The following is a 23,014-nucleotide window of genomic DNA, read 5'->3' as shown; positions in this document are numbered from 1 at the left end:
TTTTTCAGAGTTGGGATCTCCACAAAGGCCCATCAGTACGGAACAAGAAAATAAATTATAGAGTATCCATACCCTGAGATGCACATTCACCCCTCAAATAGAATGAAGTAGATCAACATGTTCTAACAAGGAAAATAACCATGATCTATTACATTTAAAAACTCAGTTATGCAACAGAACAGTGTGATCTCATTTAAGAAAAAAAATAATTATAGGGGCGCCTGGGTGGCTCAGTCGGTTAAGCGTCCCACTTTGGCTGAGGTCATGATCTTGCACTCCGTGAGTTTGAGCCCCGCGTTGGGCTCTGTGCTGACAGCTCGGAGTATGGAGCCTGTTTCGGATTCTGTGTCTCCCTCTCTCTCTGCCCCTCCCCTGCTTGCACTCTGTCTCTCTCTCAAAAATAAATAAATATTAACAAAAAAGAAAAAAATAATTATAGACGTTAGCATATGCGTAGAAGAACATTAGAAGGAATGTACACCAAATCCCTAACAGTTTTCTCTGGGGGCTGGACTTATGGGCACTAAAATATTTACAGTATATTTTGTAGTTTAAATTGTGTTACAGGGTATGTATTACTAATAGGCAGAAGAAAGTTATTTTTTTATAAGAAACATTGCAAAACATTAATAGTAAATGATAGAAAATTAAAGAAGCTTCTGGCTTGATGTCCGTGGTTTGGGGCTTTACCTTTTCCCTGAAGTGCTGGTTTCTGGAGGCTGCAGTCAAGTACAGCATCACAGCCTCACGGGCTTCCTGGTCATCTCCAGTCAGCAGCACAGCCAGGGTCCCGAGTACTTCCTGCTGGGCTGAGAGGCTGCCCGGTGCAAGGTCACTCATGGCCTGGAGCAGTTTCTCATCTCTCAGCGACTGCAGGGTCTGAATCAAGGACACTAGCAAGTGAAAAGAAAGCAGAGTTCACTTTCCGATTGTAAGGTAACACACTCACTTTTTTTATACGACTCAAGTATACGTGTAATAACAAACCCACGTACGCAAAGTCAGCATATGATGAAGGTGATGTTTTCAGTTAGTGAGAAAAGGGCATGATTCTAGTAACTCTATTATGGCAAATGGCAAACCTTAATAGGGAGTAGCGAAGGCAGATCTCTCTTGTACGGCCACTAAAATAACTTCCAGATGAATTAAATAGTCAAATGTAAAAATATACAGCGAAGGAACTACAACTTGTAGTTTACTACAAATAAAATCTTCCCAATGAGAGCCAACTCTGTTGCCGATCTTTTAGCCATACCCGTCTGGCAATCCCCTGGCCCCGAGTGACCCCAGCTTGATGTTCTCTCTGTCTGCACTCGGGCACCTGGGCCCCGATGGAGAAGTCCAGCTGGTTGGCTGGAATATGGAGATGATACGATAAAAAATAAAATTCTGAGTCCCATTTGGACAAACTGATGATGTTCCATGACCAAGGAATGTATTCTGATCCCTCATAAAGTACCCGGTGCAGGCATCTGTCACCGAAACATTAGGATAAGAGTGTATCTGGTCAGTACAGATGGGAAACGATAACCTAAAATTCACGATCCATCAGTAGACAGCATCCACTATTCAATGGACACGTTAGTGAATTTTTGAGATTTTTTTTTTTTTTTGCTTTAATTTCCTATTTCTGCTGCTGGGGATGTTGTGGTCATTTCACTGCTTTTTAAATAAATGCCACAGCATAAGGTCTCGAGACAGTATTATGTATAACAATGGAACAAACAAATCATGGAAAACAACCTAACTGTTCAACAATCATCAACTATATTCGCATGCACCCAAATGCAGGGATACTCCAAAACTGAAAAAACTTTCAAAGGATAACATGGGATATAATACCAAATAAAAGCTAGGACTGAATGCTTTATAATAGGTCATCACAGCTTTGAAATGTCAAATCCATGCATATCCAACTAAAAATACATTAAATTTTAAAAGTAAGATAGTAGGTGATTTGAATATTTTTAGGTGTACTTTTTTGTTTTCTAGTCTTTTTTTTTTTTTTAAATAATGAGGGCCTTTTTCTTATTTAAAGGAAGAAGAAAACAAAAAAGACATGTACAGGGTTAGGGTTTCTCCACGGTCCTCCTCCACTCCTACTGGTAAGTAGGTACGCCTTCCCCCGGGACCGTCGGGGGGAGGCTCAGGGATGTCAGCTGCTATTGATGTCATTTGAACAGTAGAGAAATTTACTCAGAAAACTGCTTTAGAGACAGTGACAAACTTAGAGAAGATAGGAAGACTATCCTCAAGTGAGATCCTGTGGTCTCCCGCCTTGGTTCTCCTTCTAGAACTCTGGACCAGCATTTACTCATCATGAGGGCTACGTTGACTCTCCTGTGTTCGGGCTGGCTTAGGCACCGGGTCGGGGGGAGAAAGTGCGTCTTCTCACTGGGATGTGAGCTCTGTGACGGACCTGTCAGTGCAGGGTTCAGCGTTCTGGAGGGAAGGGCTAAGTCTGGTGCTGAGCCAACCCGTCTACTCCTAAAGAACACGCTGCAATCCCACCCCCTTTCACCGGCAGCGGTGAAGTCTGGGTGGATTTACAGAGCACAGACTGGGGAGCCAGGACCCAGCCCCTCGTGCCTGGCTCCGCCCCCAAAGAGGTTTCCTCTCATTGCAGCTGCTTATTTTATTTTCGGCATGTGACACCACGCGAGAAGCAAGGCAATCGTGAACTTCAGGCCACCCCGCTGTGCTGGTGCCCGTTCTGCACCCTCCCCGGAGACACAGCCCGAGACGTGGTTTTCCATCTCCTTTCCTGACCAACATGTCGCCCCATCTGCCTTCTCGTGAATCCCATTGCGGACTGTTATGAAAGTGCCTCCACAAAGGGCAACGTAACACAGTACTGCCTGTAGGCTCGATCCCACAAACGGCAAATACATTCGTGAAGAAATTACATCATTAAATCAGCTTCTGGTCAATGTCGTATCCTTGCTGGGTGATCAGGATGCTCTCGGTACACCCCTGGTTCATTGCCAAGAGGCTCACTACTGTTAGGGGTCCAGAAGTCGTTGAAAAGGCTGATCTCATCCCAGCTGTTGACTTGGGGGAAGAAATGGTTACCAGCCCTAAAAACTATGACTGAAAAGACCAGAGCTCACTCCACATGGAGCCACCACACGGTGCAACGAAAGAACACGTCCCACCTTGCTTGGCCAGCTGGTTCAAGTAGCTCTCTAGGTCGCTCACACCGTGGCTGGTGAAGTAACCGTAATACTGGAAAACGGTGATGACCTCCGAAGAGAGGCTGGAGGGGAGCAGAGGCTCAGCCTGGTCCAGGATTTGGGACACCAGGGTTTGAAACACTGTTTGGAAGGAGAAACACAAAGAGGCTTTGAAGTGCCACGAGCACTCATTCGTCCACCTGTCTGTCTTTGTACCGTGGGGTCCGGCAGAGCACAGTACGCGAGACGAGCTAGTCCTCAGTGAATAGCTGGACGATTACTGGACGTACGTATACATACCTGTGTAACTGCGTTGGGTCAAGAACAGAACACTGCTGGCACCCCACCTGGTTGACTCATGCCCCCATCTCAGTCTGTAGATCCCCCCACCCCCACCACAGGTAACTAATAATCTGACTTCTATCACTAGGACTCAGCTTTACCTGTTCTTGAACATCATATAAATGGGATTATACAGTATATACTATTTGTATCTGGTTCCTTTTACTCAATAAAATATTTGTGGGATTCACCTACATTGTTGCTTCCAGTTTATTCTTCTTAAAAATTGCTGTGTAATAGCCTATTGTATGACTGATGCTATAAATACACAATATATACCTATATACAATATTATATACATACACATTATACACACACACACATACACAACACATTTATTTTCTTGTTGGTGGGCATTTGAGTTGTTTCTGATTTTCAGTTCTTGTGAAGAAAGGTGCTATGAACCTTTTTTGTGACTATAAGCATCTATCTCCCTTGACATATTTAGGAGCGGAATGGCTGGATCATAGGGTAGGTATATTTAGCTTTAGTAGAAATTGCCAAACTGTTTCCCAAGTGGTTCCACCATGGGACACGCTCCTGTTGGTAACATCTTAATGAAAAACATATACAGCCACCTAAACAGCAACACGGACGCACAGTGCTTTTAAAAATCACCGCTGAGATTCTGAGTTGGAACGCGTTCGTGCTCTTTCTTTTCTTAGAGTAGATGATGGACAGATGACGTCTTCTCCGGAGAGTCAGCCTTTTCTCCAGGGCTAGCTGCTGGGGAAACGGTGAGGGGCAGCCCGCCAGTGCTCGCTCTCAAACCAAACGGCGGACCCCTTCCTCCCCGCCCCTGCCCTGTACCTGGGTCTGCGAGTCCTGGATATTCTCTGTTGACGGTTCTGGCAAAGCTGGCTTCCAGCTGCTTCATCACTCTGTCAGCCGAGCTGTGGTAGACCCCCACCGGGCTGCAGCACCTCGTCCAGAATGACAGCAAAGACAGCTTTTTGTGAAATTCTGGGATGGCTGGAAAAGAAGAGCAACCCCCACCCCCAACACACAGTTGGAACGAAGCAGATGAAGAGATGTGCCTGTGTGGGGGTGGGGCAGGCATCACTGGCCCCTCCCCCACCTTTTTTAAAGATGGTGGTTTTTAAAAGTTTTTTTAAATTTTTTTTTTTTTTTTTAATTTGAGAGAAAGAGAGAGAGAGCAGTGGAGGGGCAGAGAGAGAGGTGGGGACAGAGGATCCAAAGCAGGCTGTGTGTTGACAACAGACAGCCTGATGCGGGGCTCGAACCCATGAACTGTGAGATCATAACCTGAGCCAAAGTCAGATGCTTAACCAACTGAGCCACCCAGGAGCCCCAAGACTATGGTTTTTACATAAAAAAAATATTTACTGATTTTGAGATACAGTGGGGGTGGAGGGGAAGAGAGAGAGAGAGGATCCCAAGCAGGCTCTGCACTGTCAGCACAGAGCCTGACACGGGGCTCAATCCCGTGAACTGTGAGATCAAGAGTTGGATGCTTAACGGACTGAGCCACTCAGGCGCCTCTAAATTTTTTTTTTAAGTAGGTTCCACACCCAACGTGGGGCTTGAACTCATGACCCGGAGAACCATAGTCTCCTTGTTCCACCGAATGAGCCAGCCAGGCATCCCCTAAAGACTGTGGCTTAAAATTATTTTTTTAATGTTTATTTATTTTTGAGAAAGAGAGAGACAGAGCATGAGTGGGGGAGGGTCAGAGAGAGAGGGAGACACAGAATCCGAAGCAGGCTCCAGGCTCCGAGCTGTCAGCCCGGAGCCCGACGCGGGGCTCGAACCCACGAACCGTGAGATCATGACTTGAGCTGGAGTCGGCTGCTCGAGCAACTGCGCCACCCAGGCACCCCTCAAGACTGTTTTTTAACTGGAACTACGAGATTCCTCTGTAGTTGGCAGATTTTCTAAAGGGCAAGGAACTTATGACCGGGAGCTCATCTAGCCCGGGCGGCAAAGAAAACACAGCAAAGGCAAAGCTGTTTGCTTTCGGTGAGAGAAAACCCAGCAGCCCTCCTCTCGGAAGATGCTCTCACCATCTCCCCCCGCCGTAACTTTCCTGCAAACCCGGCTACAGGATCAGAGAGTCACCCCTCAGGAGATGTTTCTGAAGGGGCCGTAACACATCAGGGGGTGGGCTGGGGGAGTGTGACACCCGCCTGGGGCGGGGGGCCTCTCCGGCTGAAATGGCGAAGAGCACCGTGTAGGCAGCACACGGTCAGTGACCGTGAGGTCGTGACCTCATGCGGTTGGGACCATGAGGAGGTGCCTGGGAGCCGGGAGGACGCGAGTCACTTGCGTCCTCGGCTTCCTGTCCCCTTTTACGCCTCTCAGACACCTGCCGAGGTCACCGGCTCCCAGGAGGACTGGATGCGGGAGGCACAAATCTAAAACGGGAACCTACAGGGAGGTCTCTTCTAGGCTGGGTCTGAGCGACCCAGAGAAGAGTCTGGCACCCCACTATCTCCACGGGATGTGTGCTGTGAACAAAGACGAAAACTCCTGTCTTTATAAAGAGCGCCGTGGCCAGACCACGCCAAGTTCAAAGGCAGCTTCCCCACGTCAAGTTCTCCACCTAACCCTCTTGGAACCGGGGACTTTCCTGAGAGCCTGCCAGCGTATTTCTACCTTTTCCAAGGACAGCTGGGGAGTGTCCTGCCTTTGCCAGTCAGCTGCTGTGGGAGCTGTGTCTTCACCAGCAACACGGCACAAGCACGGTCCCGGTCGCCTGTCCCCCAAATGGAACCGCGCTGGCAGAAAAAGTCCGTGAGACTGCCTGCGAGGCGCACGCTGGTTCTGCTTAGACACGGGTGTCTGACTTCCGGAGGTGGGGGGCTGGCCCCACGGAAAAAACCGTGTTCTGCTGGTTCGACTCCGAAGGCTGAGGCGCAGTGTTAACGAGATGGCACCAGTCCACGCTGGTGGGCACTGGACACTGGCCATGCCTCCACTGTTATGCCTTCCTGCCGGCCCCACGGAGCAAGGGAGAGGCTGGGGGCGTGGCACACACGTGCTTACCTTCAATGACAGAACTGATGTTCCCTATGTTCTCATCGCTGACGGCCGACAGTTTCTCCATCACCTGGACTTGCCGAGAAAGCTTCTCCAAGAGGTTGCTCGCCACAAATGGGGTTTTGCTCGAGAAAACAATTTGCTGATGAAACAAACGAAGCCGCCGTGTCAATCACGCCCACTGTCGTCAGCGGAGGTTTCCCGACCCAACCCCGTCCTTCCCCACACGGCCGTCACGCTAAATACACCTGCACGGTGCTCTGTGCCGGTGTGAGAACGTTCCTCGTTCTGTGCCAGTTACAACACCCGACGAAATCACACGTGTTTTTGTTGCCTCTCAACTTTTTCCGTGCCTGTATGGATTCTGGGATTTTTTCACTGATAGAGCCACAAGGTTATTATCAAGTTGAGGCTCTGTAAATCCTCTTTGAAACTTCGAAGGCATATTCAGGCTGCTTATCTGTGTGCTAACACAGATAAAAAAAGATTGCTTTCCCAAGTAGTAATTTTTCCCAGCACGGATTTCTTTTCTTGTTTTCAAGCTGGAAATGAAGAATGTGTGGTATAATAATCATGATTATAATCAAGGCTTTCTCATTCTAATTAATGAGTGCTGATTATGTACCAGGCACTGGTCTGAGCCCATGTATTAGCTCATGTCATTGCTCACCACCACCCTAGGAGGTGGGTACTGTTGATGTTCCATTTTATTGCTGGGGAAACTGAGGCACAGAGAGGTCCGGTAGCATGCCCAAGGCCACATAAATAGTAACTGATTTCATTTGAGTGCAGGTCACAAGAGTAAAGGGCATGAGAGAGGACAGAAGTCACTTGTTGCCTGAAGGTTCTAGACCTTTCTGTGTGCCTCAGAGACCTGTCCAGTCACCTGGTGGGTATGGATGCAGGGAGCTGACCTGTACTGCCATCCTCCCCTGTCTAAACCATGTAGATTCTATGCACATATGATTTCCAATCTCCGAGCCTAGTGTGGCAATTATGTGCTGATGCCTTTCACATATGTAGATACAAGTAGAAGTGAACTGACTTCAGGCATAACATATGGTCCACATGGGATGCCTGTTTTTTTCTCTTTGCAATTACATTCCGAATGAAGATGTAAACTCACCGATGCGGCAGTGGGTGTGAGTTAGAAATTACGTTTCTAATCCTTAATCCTTTACATCTCTGTACGTGTGCCTCTTCTGTTTTTTTGATGCTGATTTTCCCCACAGTGGGGCTGACTTGTCATGACCATGGTCTGGTCTGAGTATCGGGAAGAACGCTGCACTGAATATTTTTAAATTTTTTTTAGTTTATTTATTTTTTGAGAGACAGTGCACAGGGGAGGGGCAGAGAGAGAGAGAGAGAGAGAGAGAGAGAGAGAATCCCGAACAGGATCTGTGCACTGTCAGCACAGAGCCTGATGTAGGGCTCAAACTCACGAACTGCATTGCACTGAATATTGCTTGTCAATTAGTCTTTGAGAGAAAACATTCATTCCTTCATGGAAGAGAATTCTCTTATGTCTCACAAGATAATGACTTTACCTCTACAGTGCCAACAGGTAGTGTGCTCAGCACAGAATCAGGCTCAGCAAGGACGAAGAGTTGTGAAAACCATCTTATTCAAGTGGTTGGATAGAGAATAGTTATAAGCAAACAACAACCCTTTCCCATTTTGGTCAGAAAAAAACCACTGGACCTTCTGCCAGATTGGTTGCCAGTAATTGGCTGGCAAATTCAACAGTCAACAGAAGAGATCAACTGGGATGTTGGCCAACCTAGCGGTAAGAGTCATAATTGCCAACCAGTTTCCCACAGTGTCTGAGGTGACTCTGGGGTTGTTTGTTCACGGAGGAAAAGTATATTCTCCATCTCATCACAAGTGCATTATGGAAAAAGCACACTAACCCACTTCTGGCCTCTCTGGGACCCCCCTCCTCCTTACCCTGCCTCTTGTCTGCCACTTGGTCCCATGCTCTTAGGAGCATGATTGATTGATTGACTATTTATTTATTTATTTAAGTTTTGCACCCTTCCTGTCTGGCCAATCCCCCTGAAGACCATTACACATTTGCTTTCACATTCTCATCCTGTTCCCCACACATGCAAACAGGCTGGGGAAGACAAGCAACCAGGCGAGGAGGAAGTATTTAAGGAGATGCTTGGGGCAGGAGGTGGGGAGCACTTTGTTCAGGGGAGCTAACGCACTTCCTGCAACCAAAGAATTTCAAAATATCTCTTCACTGTTGCAAAATCTTAACAGGTAAGTAGCCTGAAATGAGAAGAAAAACAAGTCCCATGGCGTCCCAGAACGAGCGCCTACCTGGCAACGATAATGGCCTCTGGAACTATTCTTTCTCGCTGCTAATACGTACTTATTCAAGATCTGGGAAACCGTGCTTATATCCTGCACCATTTCGCCTTTAGCCGTCCAGGTGGAGTGACAATATTCACACTACCGTGTGCCCTGTAACACTGGCTTTCGAAGTCCACCCGTTTGTAGATGGCACAATGCAATTTTTTTCCCCTTAGTCACGTTACTCTTCTCTTTTGGCAAATGATTTGAAATCAAGAGCTAACCTATTGCATGTTCGAGTGCGGAGAGCTAGGTTTCAAGATAGAAAACCCAGGGTTCAGGGAGGATGGCCAGGGCCATCAGAACTTTCGAGTCGGCCCAAAGCGAAGCAGGCTTGTTCTCATATTCCTGAATGTTCATTTCTCTGGCAAAACTGAAAAAAGGCAGCACACATTCTTGGTGCATAAAGAGCCTGGGGTCTAAAACAAACATAGTCGCTGAGCCCACCTGAACGAGTTGGGTGCAATACTGAAGGTGCCTGACAATGGTGATGTCCAGGCTCTCATTTCCTGTGGTCAGGGGGAGGGGACTTCCGGCCACACTGGTCCCGACTCCTGTGTCTTCTGTCAGCGCCTCGCTCAGGTGCCCCCTGGCCTCTGGGTGTACCGACCTGTAAGGGCTGAAGCAGGAAGGTGAGCGCAACGTTAGCGGTTTCTTTCAGCGGGGAAACCCCAGGTCAACCCTACGAAGCTCCCAGAAGGCCCCAAGTAGCACCTACCGCAAAGAGGCTGTCGCTAGCCTACCTTGGAAAACCGAGAGACCTTTCAAAAGCTACTTCTTGATTCAGCCCAGTCACCAATGTGCCGTATTAAAAGATCACACAAAGAAACTGCTTCCAGAATTTGCTTCTCAAGCACAGTGAATCAATGTTTAAAAAATTTTAATGTGTATTTATTTTTGAGAGAGAGAGAGCGAGAGTGAGAGCGAGAGAGAGCACAAGTGGGGAAGGGCCAGAGAGAGAGGGAGACACAGAATCCGAAGCAGGCTCCAGGCTCCGAGCTGTCAGCACAGAGCCTGACGTGGGTCTTGAACCCATGAACTGTGAGATCATGACCTGTGCTGAAGTCGGACGCTTAACAGACTGAGCCACCCAGCTGCCCCCAGCAGTGAACCATTTGTAAAGCAGGCTCACCAAGGAATCTGCTCTCATGGTGCACCTGTTACACTTTCTTGCTTTGGGGATGGGGCGCTTTGCCAAATATCCTGGGATTAAATTGTCCTCTATAGTTGTGGTTTCCCAAGAGCAATTCCATTAAGAAATAATGTCAAGGTTTTTTTTTTTTTTTTTTTTTTTTTTGGCCTCAGATCAATTGCTACTAGAAGAGAAGGAAAAAGGAAAACTGCCAACAGGAGGCATGATGTTCTACCCCAGACAAAGGCTAAAAGGCGTTTATTTGACTCTTCCAAGGCAGAGCTTGGTTCTGCCTCTCATAGTTTACTCCCTGCTGGTGAACTGTCTAAACCTGGGATCATGATGGGCACTTACGTTTACAAATAAATATGTTGCCTCTATGATCCAATTTTGTTCTTAAAATTAATCTGTGTGGGAAAGAGGGAAGAGCTGTCTCATTTCACACTGGGAGGACTGACGGGCAGAGGTGTCCCCCGTGGGGTCCTGTTCACATGGCTAGACAGCGACCGGGCAGCTGCTGGCTTCTGGGTTCCTGGCCTCCAGCCTCCATGATTTAAAGAGATCGTGAACCTGAGCTAAGAGGCACTGGACGCTTTACTCCACTGCACACCTGCCTCCAGGGGAAAGCACTGTGCCTGCATCCCGGCCATCAACACATATTTAATACTCACACATGGGGGTGCCTGGGGGGCTCAGTTGGTTAAGCGTCCGACTCTTGGTTTTGGCTCAGGTCATGATCTCAGTTTCGTGAGTTCAAGCCCCGCATGGGGCTCTGTGCTGGCAACACGGAACCTGCTTGGGATTCTCTCTCTCTCTCTCTCTCTCTCTCTCTCTCTGCCCTTCCCCAACTTGTGCTATCTCTGTCTCTCTCAAAATAAATAAACTCAAAAAAATAAAATAAAAAAAAAATAAAACACACAATTTTCACAATTTTCCCTAATACCACTGAGGACATATACTAAAGTTGATCGATTCAGTCAATTTAATAGCAATGTTCTATAAAATGTACCAAATCTACGAGGTTTTTGTTGTTAAAATGCTTCTGAGAGCCAGAAGAACGAAGCTTAGACTGATGTCTGACTCTGACATATTATGTAACGAGGAGACAGATTTTTGGTTTTGCAGCATTTCACAAATTCGATCAAGTTGGAGAAATCTCAGCATAGAATGCAGGGGCATCGCTTAAACATTGTATTCATTTAGTAACTTTTGTTTGCCGTGTCCTCAGTTTGCTCAAAGCATAAATTCTAGTTCTCACTTTTTCTCTTCCTGGTTTGGGAAGAAGAAAGCCTCCAGGAACAAGAAAACCCCAAAACACTGACATAACATCACCCACAGAGAGGTTTGTGATGGCATAACTTGAAAACCTGTTTACATAACACGGCAAAAGTCAAGATGGTGAAAATCTGCCCTTTCCTTTGGGAAACTGTGTGAGTGTGTGTGTGTGTAGTGAAGGTGAGCATATTCCACTGTGCTTGGTTTGCTTCGTTCAAGTTACAAAATGGACCCCAGACGCTAGTGCCAAAGACAAGGTGTGGCCGCACACGGAAGGCTGATGGAGAAGGTGACAACAATCCCCCTTCCTCTTCCCTTCCCTCCCCCGAGAAGGCCTCATTCTCCACCTGCTGGGCTGCAGAAGCAGAAGAAATCGTTATCAGTTATTGGTCATCCCTGTTACATTCTGAGGCAATTATGTGCCTGGACTTAAACCTGGCATTGACGTGTGCACGGATGAGGTTAACGTACAGCAACTTTGCCAAAGGGAGCAAGAGATACAGGGGTGGACAAAGCAGAGCACAACAAAATGAAGAGATAAGAAATAAGACACGCAAAGAGAGGAGAACCAGGTACAGGTGGATCATCCAGTAAGAGTTCTCCAGACACATAGCACGCTTAGTTAATTTGGAATTCATTGCACTGGGGGCAAGTTGTCGACCCCCGGAGCCTCCAAGGTATCGGTGTGCACAAGACACATGCCCATACAAAAGTTTCCCCGTTATTTACAGCGAAGAAAGGTGATTCATTTTCCCTTCGACAACACAAGAGAGGTGAACAACATTTAAAAATGGCCCTTGCCAATAAGAGGGAATTGAAAGCCAGTTGGTCATTCATGTAGGGAGTTTTCTCTTCCTGGAGATGTGCACGGGTCCCGTCTGAGACTAACAAAGAACCACTGTTCAGAAGAGAGGTAAGCGGACGCTGACTTCACACTTACCTATTTTTCTCCGTCTCAGTGTCTGAAAATACCGAGTCCGTGCCTCCTCCAACAGTACAAACCTCATCACCATCCTCCTCCTCGTCAAAATCAGAGGTGTTCAGGAAATCAAAGCTTTCTAAAGCACTTTCGACTGTAAGACTTAAACTGGAAGACCGGCTGCGGTTTCCGGCTGGCTTACACTGCAAAGGCAGAAGGCATCGGGGAGAAGGTCAACATATCCAGAAGCAGAAACACAACAGGCAACACTCGATCTGAGATGCGACACTTTCTTTTTTTCCAAGCTTTTATTTTTTGTTGGTGTTGGCATTTAAAAAAAAATGCATTTAAAATCTTCGCATTAAAAAAAAAAAAAAAACTACAACGATGGATTAAGTGACACAGGATCTGGGATTTGTTCCAAAATGATCTGGAGGGAAATAAGCGGGGAGGAGAACAGACGGAACAAGACTGGCCGTGAGCTGACATCGTGGAAGCTGGGGGATGGGCGCACTGGGAGCTGTTACAGGGTTCTCTCTACTTCTGCTTGAAAGTTTTTTAAGAAATTTTTTATTTAAAAAAATTTAATGTTTTTATTTATTTTCGAGACAGAGAGAGACAGAGCATGAGCAGGGAAGGGGCAGAGAGAGAGGGAGACCCAGAATCTGAAGCAGGCTCCAGGCTCTGAGCTGTCAGCACAGAGCCCGATGCGGGGCTCGAACTCACAGACTGCGAGATCATGACCTGAGCTGAAGTCGGACGCTCAACCAACTGAGCAACCCAGGCACCCCTACTTCTGCTTGAAAGTTTAGAATAAAAAGTTGAGAAAACATTACAGCCCAGAAAGCCTTGGGAAACGGAACTGCCGTACCCCTCTGCCTAGAGCTCAACTCCAAAGAAAATACAACCAGCAGACAAATCTAGAGAGTCACGGAGTCCGTGCCAAATAGTAACCAATCTGTAACGTGTGCAGTCCCGAGACAGGAGCTGACTGCCCAAGGAACCTGTTCTAAAGGATTTAAAAAAAAAACCCAACCCCAGGAAGAGAAAACTACTCAAACTCAGACTTAACTCATACTCCCTAGGCAAGTGGACTTCAATATTAATTTTACATTCACGGCATATCATTTTCTTTGAGCGCTGAGGAGAAAAGGAAGGGTACAGGCCCGGCAAGAAGGGTCCCTGCTTCCTCTCCGGAACAAATCCCGTCACTTCCGTGACTGGGCCCTGGGATACTGTGGGCAAACCCATCCTAGGGCCTGGGGAATTCTGTATTGCTAGACACAGACAGAAGCAAGACAAACAGCGTAACGCCAGTTGCTACGGGCACAGAGATGGAAAGAAGTCCTTCCAAATATTCAAGAGGACGGACGCTGGGGTGGACTGAACGGGACAAGTCTTGTGAGTCAGAAGAACTACATGTCCACCCTCTCGGGCTCTCCTCGCTGACTTCGCAACACAAGGCAGGCAGCGCCTCGCAGAGAGCTGTCTCTGATTGTCAAGATGGCACAAAAGCACGGGGGAAACCGCCTTTCGGTCTTTTAAATCAGAGTTGTTTCCTTCACCCTCAGTGATCTCCGTCCCAGGGGCAGCATCATTTAGTTTCTGATCCTCAAGAGGCTTTAGCATCCTAGGAATGTGAAGGGGGGGAGAAAAGAGAAAGCTTTGTCCAGCTGACGCTTTAATTCTGGCTGGATCTAAAGCCATTTGCCCCAGCCCTCAACTCGAATGCTGTTTTCAGTCTCAGACAGATAGAAGGAGCCGGTCCAGACTCAACCCACCTCTAGGGTCTTCGTTCTTAAGGAGCTATCTGCTGAACTTGACCTGGCACGGTATGGATGCGTTTACATATCGATCATAACGAAGGGAGGGACAGTAAAGGATTTTAGAGGCAGGACCGTTCTGGAACAACAGCAGATTGAAATAACACTCTGGAAAGAAATCTGTGACCCCCAGGTTTTTATAAGACTAACAGATGGGGTGCTTAGTGTTTCCTGGTGGGCCCAGATACTTCTCAGCAATCCAGATGTCTGGAAATGGGAACTGGTATCTCCACTTGCTTTCTCGAAGGCATCTGCGAGAGGTGGGGTCAGTTGTCTTTAAATTGAACACCTTTCGCCCACTAAGCAAAGCTGGTCACCTATGCAGATAAGAGCTTGTTGGGGAGTTAGAAGATGTTTTCACTGGAGTACTAGGCAAGCAGCATGAACACACGGGTCCTGAACTGGCACTTTTATGTTTTACAAAAGGCAGATTCAGAGCATCCTCTCAGAGGCTATACCAACAACTGAATTAGTCTGTCATGGGCACTAGACGATCTGCAGAGTTGGGATTGAAGTCTCATCTGCCCTGGGGACAAATCCCCCTCCAAGCTAGGGGAGCACGACTGAGAAGGCTAAGAGAGTCAGAGAAGCCTTGGAAATGTGTGGAAATGTACTTCCCACAGGCCACTGAGAAGACCACATCTCAAAAACAGTCATTCCAAGGGACACAACAGCCTTCTGTGGGTGGAATCTCGGCTCTCCACTGGCACCTTATTTTCAAGCCTATTTTACAGCACAGGTCACCAAAGAATTGCTGTTTCCTGGAAAAGGACCCGATTTCTTTCCTGTGTGGCAACCTTAGAGTAGCAAAAGACACAGAAGTGGTGTGGGATTCGGGACAAAATCAGGTCCTGTCTTCTTGTGCCGTGTTTTCAAAAGTTTAATCTGTATGCCCGGTAGAAACATACATTCCGGTGTAGCAACAATGATCCCATCATTAGGAACCCCCGCCTGTGCGGAGATCATCCCTCTTGCTCTCCGCTCCCACCACGTCCACACTGAGCTGTCTGATCAGGAACAGGGTTGAGAAGGACATCTCTGGCGGACTTGGGGGTCCCTGGCTTCTAGAACACAGCAGATGACGATTGGTGCTGGATCTATCTCAGATTCCGACTCACTGGTTGGGACGAGTCTGGAGAAGGGACTCTTTGGAGGCAGTGCCTGGGGCTGGCGGGGAGGCCTGTGGCGGGGGAGGGGGGGTGCGGAGGGGAGAGACCCATGGCTCCACCCCTGCCTAAGTCTTGATCAGTCAGGAAGGGATCCTATCCAGTAGCATCCCAGTGACATTATGATCATCAAAATGCCTCCGTTTCACATCACATCACATCACATCACATGGGTTTACAGTGACTAACTCTGGGACCGAAGGGGCTCAGCCACTCCTCAGAGCTGTTTAATTTAACTCCTGATCGTCTTAGGTACGTCGATCTGTTGTGAGGAAAAACGAAACTTAACCCGTGCTACCGGGGTGGAAAGGTCAGCGCCAAAGGATGGTTATCTATCGGTCAGGGAAAGATAGATACGCAACTTTGCGCAGAAGCTGGCCTCAGACGCCTCTCTCCAAACCTAGTCTGGTTTCCCTGAAACGGTACTTACTTTTAGAATATCATCCAAATGCTTGACTTCTTGGTTCAGATCCTGAAACTCCTTATACTGCTCCTTGTGGGGCTCCAGCGCAAGGAAAAGCCCGCTGAAGGCATCCTCCAAGCTTCCGTCCAGGAAGGATCGACAGCCTTCGGATTCTCCGCTGACCGAGCCCTCGGAGAGCAGCCTGTCCGCGGCCGCGGGCGCCTCGGCCGAGGTCAGCCTCTTCACCAGCTGCTTCGTGAGGTTTCCTTCAAAAGCGTCCAGTTCGACCGGCTTGAGCTCGGACGCCTCGTCGGACTCCCGCAGGAGCGCCTCGGCCACCTCCTTCTCCAGGAACAGGCGCTCCGGCCCGGCACCTGCCGCCGCTCGGCGCTCCGGGGGGCTCCTGGGCCCGGCTGGGGGCTCCTCCGGGGGCGGCTTGGCCTCCCGGCCCTCTCGCGAGGAGTTTCTGGAAGATGCTGAGCCGGAGTCTTCCGTGCCCTCGTTGTGGGAGGACGGGCCGCTGGGGCTCAGCTCTGCGGGGGTGATGGTGATTTCGGGGTTTGCCGCACCCGCGCCGGAGAGAGAGCCCGCTGCGTCCGGGGTGAGGGCGCAGTCCTCGTTGGGCAGGTCACCGAAGCTGAGAGACAGTGGCGTTTTCTCCTCAGCGGCCTTGCCGTTTTCAAAGACGTCATCGGGTAGATTAGACTGTGGATAAAAGGCGTCTCGTTATTATTTAAAAAATTTTTAATGTTTCTTTATTTTTGAGAGAAAGAGTCAGGGAGTGAGCAGGGGAGGGGCAGAGAGAGAGGGAGACAGAATCCGAAGCAGGCTCCAGGCTCTGAGCTGTCGGCACAGAGCCCGACGCGGGGCTCGAACTCGTGAACCGTGTGTGAGAGCGTGACCTGAGTCAGACGCTGAACCGACTGAGCCCCCGGGAGCCCTGACACCATTATTTTTAAATACAAATTATATGCTTGGTGTGGTTTGTGTGCAGACAAGATACGAGATCATTAAAATAAACAACCGGCACTTTCATGATATTAATGTTTCATTTGTTGATTGTGCGTGTGTGTGTGTGTGTGTGGTTGTGCGTGTGTGTGTGGTTGTGTGTGTGGTAGTATGTGTGTATGTTTGTGGTTTGTGTTGTATGTGGTTATGTGTGGTTGTATGTGTATATGTGTGTGTGTGGCAGTGTGTGAATGTGTGTGTGGTTGTGTGTATGTGTGTGGTTATATATGTGTGGTTGTGTATTTGTGTGTGGTTGTATGTGTGTGTGGTTTGTGTGTGCGGCTGTGTGTGTGTGGGTGTGTATTTGTATGTGGCTGTATGTGTGTGGCTGTGTGTGTGGTTGTGTGTGTGGTGGTATGTGTGTGGTTGTGTGTGTGTGTGGTTGTGTGGTTTGTGTGTGTGTGGTTGTGTATTTGTATGTGGTTGTGTGTGTGTGTGGTTGTGTGTATGTGTGATTTGCGTGTGGTGTGTGTGTGTGTGGTGTGTGTGTGGTTGTGTATGTGTGGTTTGTGTGTGTGTGGTTGTGTATTTGTATGTGGCTGTATGTGTGTGGTTGTATGTGTGTGTGGTTGTGTGCATGTGTGATTTGCGTGTGGGGTGTGTGTGTGTGTGTGGTTGTGTATGTGTGGTTTGTGTGTGTGTGGTTGTGTATTTGTATGTGGCTGTACGTGTGTGGTTGTATGTGTGTGTGGTTGTGTGTATGTGTGATTTGCGTGTGGTGTGTGTGTGGTGTGTGTGTGTGGTTGTGTGTGTGTGTGGTTGTGAGTGTGGTTGTGCGTGTGTGTGGTAGTATGTGTGCATGTTTGTGGTTTGTGTTGTGTGTGGTTATGTGTGGTTGTATGTGTATATGTGTGTGTGTGGCAGTGTGTGAATATGTGTGTGGTTGTGTGTATGTGTGTGGTTATATATGTGTGGTTGTGTATTTGTGTGTGGTTGCATGTGTGTGTGGTTTGTGTGTGTGGCTGTGTGTGTGTGGTTGTGTATTTGTATGTGGCTGTATGTGTGTGGTTGTATGTGTACGTGGTTGTGTGTGTGGTGGTATGTGTGTGGTTGTAGTGTGTGTGGTTGTGTGTATGTGTGGTTGCGTATGTTTGGTTGTATGTGCGTGTGCGTGGTTGTGTGTATGTGTGACTTGTGTGTGGTTTTATGTGTGTGTGGTTGTGTGTGTGGTTGTGCGTGTGTGTGTGGTTGTGTGTGTGGTAGTATGTGTGTATGTTTGTGGTTTGTGTGTGTGTGGTTATGTGTGGTTGTATGTGTATGTGTATGTGTGGTAGTGTGTGTATGTGTGTGTGGTTGTGTGTATGTGTATGGTTGTGTGTGTGATTGTATACGTGTGGTTGTGTGTGTGTGGTTGTGTATTTGTGTGTGGTTGTGTGGTTGTGTGTGTGTGTGGGGTTGTGTATTTGTATGTGGCTGTATGTGTGTGGTTGTGTGTGTGGTTGTGTGTGTGTGTGGTTGTGTGTGTGTGGTTGTATGTGCGTGTGTGTGGTTGTGTGTGTGACTTGTGTGTGGTTGTATGTGTGTGGTTGTGTGTATGTGTGATTTGCGTGTGGTTGTGTGTGTGTGTGGTTGTGCATGTGTGGTTGTGCGTGTGTGGTTGTGTGTGTGTGTGGTTGTGTGTGGTTGTGTGTGTGTGTGGTTGTGTGTGGGTGTATTGCGTGTGCATGGTTGTGTGTGTGACTTGTGTGTGGTTGTATGTGTGTGTGGTTTTGTGTGTGGCTGTACGTGTGTGGTTGTATGTGTGTGTGGTTGTGTGTATGTGTGATTTGCGTGTGGTTGTATGTGTGTGTGGTTGTGTGTGTGTGGTTGTATGTGCGTGTGTGTGGTTGTATGTGTGTGTGGTTTTGTGTGTGGCTGTACGTGTGTGGTTGTATGTGTGTGTGGTTGTGTGTATGTGTGATTTGCGTGTGGTTGTATGTGTGTGTGGTTGTGTGTGTGCGTGGTTGTGTGTATGTGTGACTTGTGTGTGGTTGTATGTGTGTGTGTGTGGGGGGGGTTGTGTGTGGTTGTGTGTGTGTGTGGTTGTGTTGTGTGGCAAGAGAAAACAAAGCTCTTAGAAAGGACTTCTGGTGTTGAATCTAGGTGAAAGTTCATTATGCTATTCTTGGGTTTAACATTTTCAAAAGAAAAGGGTGGGGGAGGGGAGACAAGCGAGCCTGTTTCCTAAAACGCAGGATCTCACAATATTTGGCAGCTGTACTTATGAATAATGCTACCAATTTTGGGGGGGAGGCATTTATCTTAAAAGACTTGACAACATTCATGCTATTTCACTCAAAAGACGGGATGCTTTGTTCTGCTTCAATTCTCATAGATTATTTTAAAAGAATCTCTACCCACAAATCCAAGCCCTTGAAAATGTTCTATTAATTTGGTAACCATGCCACAAATAACCGAGGCCAGAAATACACTGGCATAGCTTCTGTAAAAACGGGAGACTAATAAACTTGAACATCTCCCGCGATTGCACAGCCAGAGCTGTGTCTAGAAACAGCGAGTCCTCTTGTCGAGCCCACCCGGGCTGGGTCAAGTACACTCTGTGATCCATGAAGCAGAGCTCAGAAGGGGGAGAGGTTCCAAATATCCAGGTAACCAAGATAATTCCTTTATGCGGGCATTAAAATGATTTCTAAGTCAGTTTTCCCCACGTTGCGGTCCGTGCAGGGTCTCGGTACCAAATGCTGCTCCGTGGAAAAAGTTTTCTGGGTATTTGAGACCAGCTCTTTCAAAATGGATAATTTCTCCTGGGTTCTGGATTTGATATTCTAGGTAAATGGTAAGTACCACGCTCATGCCTCATTCCATATAAAGCAAGGAATTACCATCATAGTTCTGGGAAACAAAACGTTCCAGCCAGTGAAATGGGAGCGGACGGAAAGGGAGCCCCTGTCCTCCCCAGCCGTGTCTCTGGTCCCCTCGCTGCTGGGCTGGGGCCGCCAGATCCCAGCACGTGCAGTCAGTTCAACCCAAACTTCCTATTCTCATCTGGTTAACCACAGGGTGAGCTGTGTCACTGGGGCACTCCAGGAACCTCTGCAGCTCAGTTTTGCCTCTAAAGAACGTTTTCTTCCGTGCATGGTCCCCGAGCGTGCTGCTCAGGGTCCTGGGGGTGCAGGGGCGGGAGTGGGCGGAGTTCTGGGAACCCCCCCAGGAGCCGCGAAGCAGCAGGTGGGCCCCGTGGGCTCTGGGGCTTGTCTCCTTCGGTGTCCTCTGCCCTCCGTCTGCCCCCCCCGCCCCGCACCTTACCCCTCTAGGAGAGACAAAGGGGGAGCTTCTGGTAGGATTGGAAAAGGGCTACCCCCTGGACTTCCTCCGAGGGGATCCCTCAGGCATCTCACAGAACCCCCGGGGCCCTGGCCGCACTGGGGGACGAGGGAGGCACTGGCTGAGGCAGGGGGTTGCTCCATCAGGATTCTTGCGGAAATTCCGAAGTCCTCACCAGCCGTTTCTCTCGGGCCTCATGTTCCCAAACCCAACGCGCACCTACACGAGTGGCCAAGGTTGAGTTAGACGAAGCCGAGGTGCTCTGCTCAAGGGGACTCCCGGTGTGCCAAGGGGAGCCTGTAAACGGGCACACGACAGTACGAGCGCGTGTGCGATAACTGAGGCGTGACACAACAAGGCAGGACCCCCGCACGGGGATGGCTGCCGCCTGGGGAACAGGGGGTCCCAGAGCTCAGCCCTGGGGGGGCGGAGGCGAGGAGGAGGGAGTGCATTCGAGAAGGAACGCTGTGTGCGCAAATATGGCAGCTCGCGAAGGGTGTGGTGGGGTTGGAGAGCGGTGGGGAGGTCAAGGGGCTCAGGCAGAGGACGAAGAGCGGTCAATGGCAGGCGTGGAAAGCCGGGCTGAGGAAGAGCCGCTCTGAGGCGTCTGCCTTTATCCAAAAGGCTATAGGAAGCCATCAAACTCTTGTTTAAATTATGCTATTAAGATCTCTACCAACTCCCTCCACAACTTAAAGCAGGCGAACATGGATATACACGTGATATCCGTGGTTACGTATACAATTGTATCTGCTATGTCGTTTTTGGGTCCATGTGTTCAGGCACATTTTCCTTACACGATCTTTCCGTTTTCCTCGGAAACTCCACTACTTTAGTCTGGTCCTTGTCACCTGGGATTTGTAATTCAACGAATTAGATGCAATTGTTATGATCATTAACCAGAAAACTTTTTAGTCCTTTCCTTTCTGGACATTCAAAGATGACTCCCCCCCGCCCCCAAGGATGACTTCTATATGTTCGTAAAGAGCAGAATATTCCACGTACACGCGTACGTGTGTGTGTGTACGTGTGTCCTCTCTTGTGACCTAACGTCTACCACATACAATGTAGGTCACCTGTTGCATTCCTGGCTACAAATGAAAGAGTTTCTTTTGCTAAGGCAGCAAAAATTAACAAACACTACCATAAACCAAGGCTAAGAACCTCTTTAAATAAAAAAGGCTCTCATAAAATTGGTACGCATCCTTTTGACCTCCTCGAATGCCAGTTTTTGAGGTTACTCAAATGCTAAGTGCATCTGAATGCCGAAAGGCCTAGAGACTGTTACCGGTGATAGACTAGTTGGACTCGGGAAGGAACGTCTTTGACCGCAAGTGTAATTGTATTTTTAAAAGATGAAGATCTTGTTACCATGGATATCTTTGCCCCAGCGGAGAAAAACCACAGCACAAAAGCGGGGCTCGCCAAAGACAGGGACAACCACCTGGCGGACAGAGGCGCATGCGTGACCCAATTTCCCGCCCCAGGGACAGGACGGCTGTAACCGTCGCCCCGCGAGCGCGACAGAGAAGCGGGAAAAACGGACAGACCACAGCACACGTGCCACCAGCCCCCACGGCAAGCACTTCCCAGCGGGCAGGCCACCCGCACTCACATAAAACTCTAGCCCGGCCTTGGGTCTCAGCCGGAGGGAGGGCAGGTCACTGAGGGAGCGGCTGCAGTGCAGCTTGGCCAAGAAAGTGTCCTGCCAGGCACTCAAGACAGACAGCCGCCGCGGCTTGTCTGCTGGAGGGCGCAGCCACCGCTTGGGAAGTCAAAGCAAGACGCGCAGTTAGCGGAAAGCATTGGTTCCCGTGTCTCGTTAGCTTTCGAGCCCGCGTTTCTGATTAGAACTAGGAGGCCGCTGTGGACCCCCTCACTCTAAAAGGCTGAGCTCAGAGAGTCTTCAGAAAAGTCTGCGTGTTATCAGTGCGATCAGTAAAGGGGGGGTGAGGGGAGAGGAAAGACGGCAGGGGGCGGTCTACCACCGCCGTGTGCAGATGGCCAAGGGCATCTTGGAGCATTATCAGGAGTTACCGAGAACCCCTAATGCCGTGTCAAGCGTTTCACATACTGGGTGCCAGCCCCACCTCGGGTTCAACGCGCCTCCTCCCCAGATCACCGTGAACTTACGAAAAAGGAGTGGTCCTTCAGGGTGGGCGTCTCCGGGGTCCCCTGGCTGTACATGGACATTCTCCTCTGCAGGGCTGCGGCCTTGCTCCCGGCGCCCGAGGACGGGGCCATGTCCTCCACGTCAAAGGGGCTGCAACACAACAGGTCCCCGTGAACGCACGTTTGTTAGGTCGCCTCTAACCCCTGGACTGCAGGCCGAGAAGACACCTCATTATACTAAAGTAAACTCAAAAAAGTGGGAACTGGGCTGGCCGGGCGGGCGATAAACCAAGATAAAACAAAGTGGAGAAGACTGAGTCCAGACCCCTCCAGGGGCCAAGGTTATCATCATGGCATTAAGTGCAATTCACCTATACACCCAGCCATTAGATAAATCTATTTCTTGGTTAATGTTAGACATGGAAACGTATTAATGCTTGTCCAGTACAAGATGTCAGTCTGTAAAGATTCTTTGAGCTTTATGTTGGCACTACAGGAGAGTAACGTGATTGTTCTAAAGAAAATGAACGTAGACTCCTGTTCGTTTCTGTCAACACAGAGCCTGTTGCGTGCGGGACAGTCTGTCCACCGTCACCCTGTTTATCATCATGCCATCTGGTTCATCCGGCAAGACAAACGATCTTGCCTTTGCCACACCGATGACTACAGCTGACGTGGAGGGAGGCCGGGCAAAAGGTGCCCACAGGGGTTCATGGACAAGACAACAGGGTCCGTGCTGCTTCCATACCTCACCCTCTATGTCGGGAAGAGGACCCTGAATATCGGTGCCCCGCACGTCATGCTTGCATGGAAATATACCAGGGGCACAGTGTCAAATGTCGTGGGCAACCAGTGTTTAATGGCTTACGACCTTTCTCATGAGGTGACTTCAGAAAACCACCTTTAAGTTCACTGCTCTGACAAAAGGTATCTCTTGCTCTCTGGCAATTTTCTATTTCAGTAGAGTGTGAAAGATGCCGAGAAGTTTCCCAGAGCAGCATACGGCACATGAGATAAAGACGGACAGGCAATGAAGACA

At 48.8% G+C, this 23,014-nt stretch overlaps 1 protein-coding gene across 8 annotated transcripts in view; it reads right to left on the bottom strand.

The window, feature by feature from the left end:
• Window positions 1–23,014, bottom strand: part of RIPOR2 (RHO family interacting cell polarization regulator 2) — a 231,425-nt gene that overhangs the window by 13,895 nt on the left and 194,516 nt on the right. For 5 of the 8 annotated variants that reach the window (XR_006217459.1, XM_042985592.1, XM_042985593.1 and 2 more), the window contains 8 exons: window positions 21,997–22,126; window positions 15,619–16,296; window positions 12,221–12,402; window positions 9,321–9,492; window positions 6,522–6,657; window positions 4,326–4,487; window positions 3,156–3,314; window positions 691–893 (listed from right to left, as the gene is read on the bottom strand). Coding sequence is in view for 7 of the 8 variants with exons in the window: in XM_042985592.1 (XP_042841526.1) it covers window positions 691–893; window positions 3,156–3,314; window positions 4,326–4,487; window positions 6,522–6,657; window positions 9,321–9,492; window positions 12,221–12,402; window positions 15,619–16,296; window positions 21,997–22,126 (1,822 nt within the window). In the remaining variant the exon portion in view is untranslated. Of the gene's footprint in view, window positions 1–690; window positions 894–3,155; window positions 3,315–4,325; window positions 4,488–6,521; window positions 6,658–9,320; window positions 9,493–12,220; window positions 12,403–12,953; window positions 13,830–15,609; window positions 16,297–21,478; window positions 21,629–21,996; window positions 22,127–23,014 lie in introns of those variants that run through there. The other 3 variants (XM_042985596.1, XM_042985597.1, XM_042985595.1) reach the window with 3 other exon arrangements.

Source organism: Panthera tigris, chromosome B2, assembly GCF_018350195.1.
Source record: "Panthera tigris isolate Pti1 chromosome B2, P.tigris_Pti1_mat1.1, whole genome shotgun sequence".
In the NCBI taxonomy this organism is placed as follows: Eukaryota; Metazoa; Chordata; class Mammalia; order Carnivora; family Felidae; genus Panthera; species Panthera tigris.
This window is presented reverse-complemented; position numbering and strand designations above follow the sequence as displayed.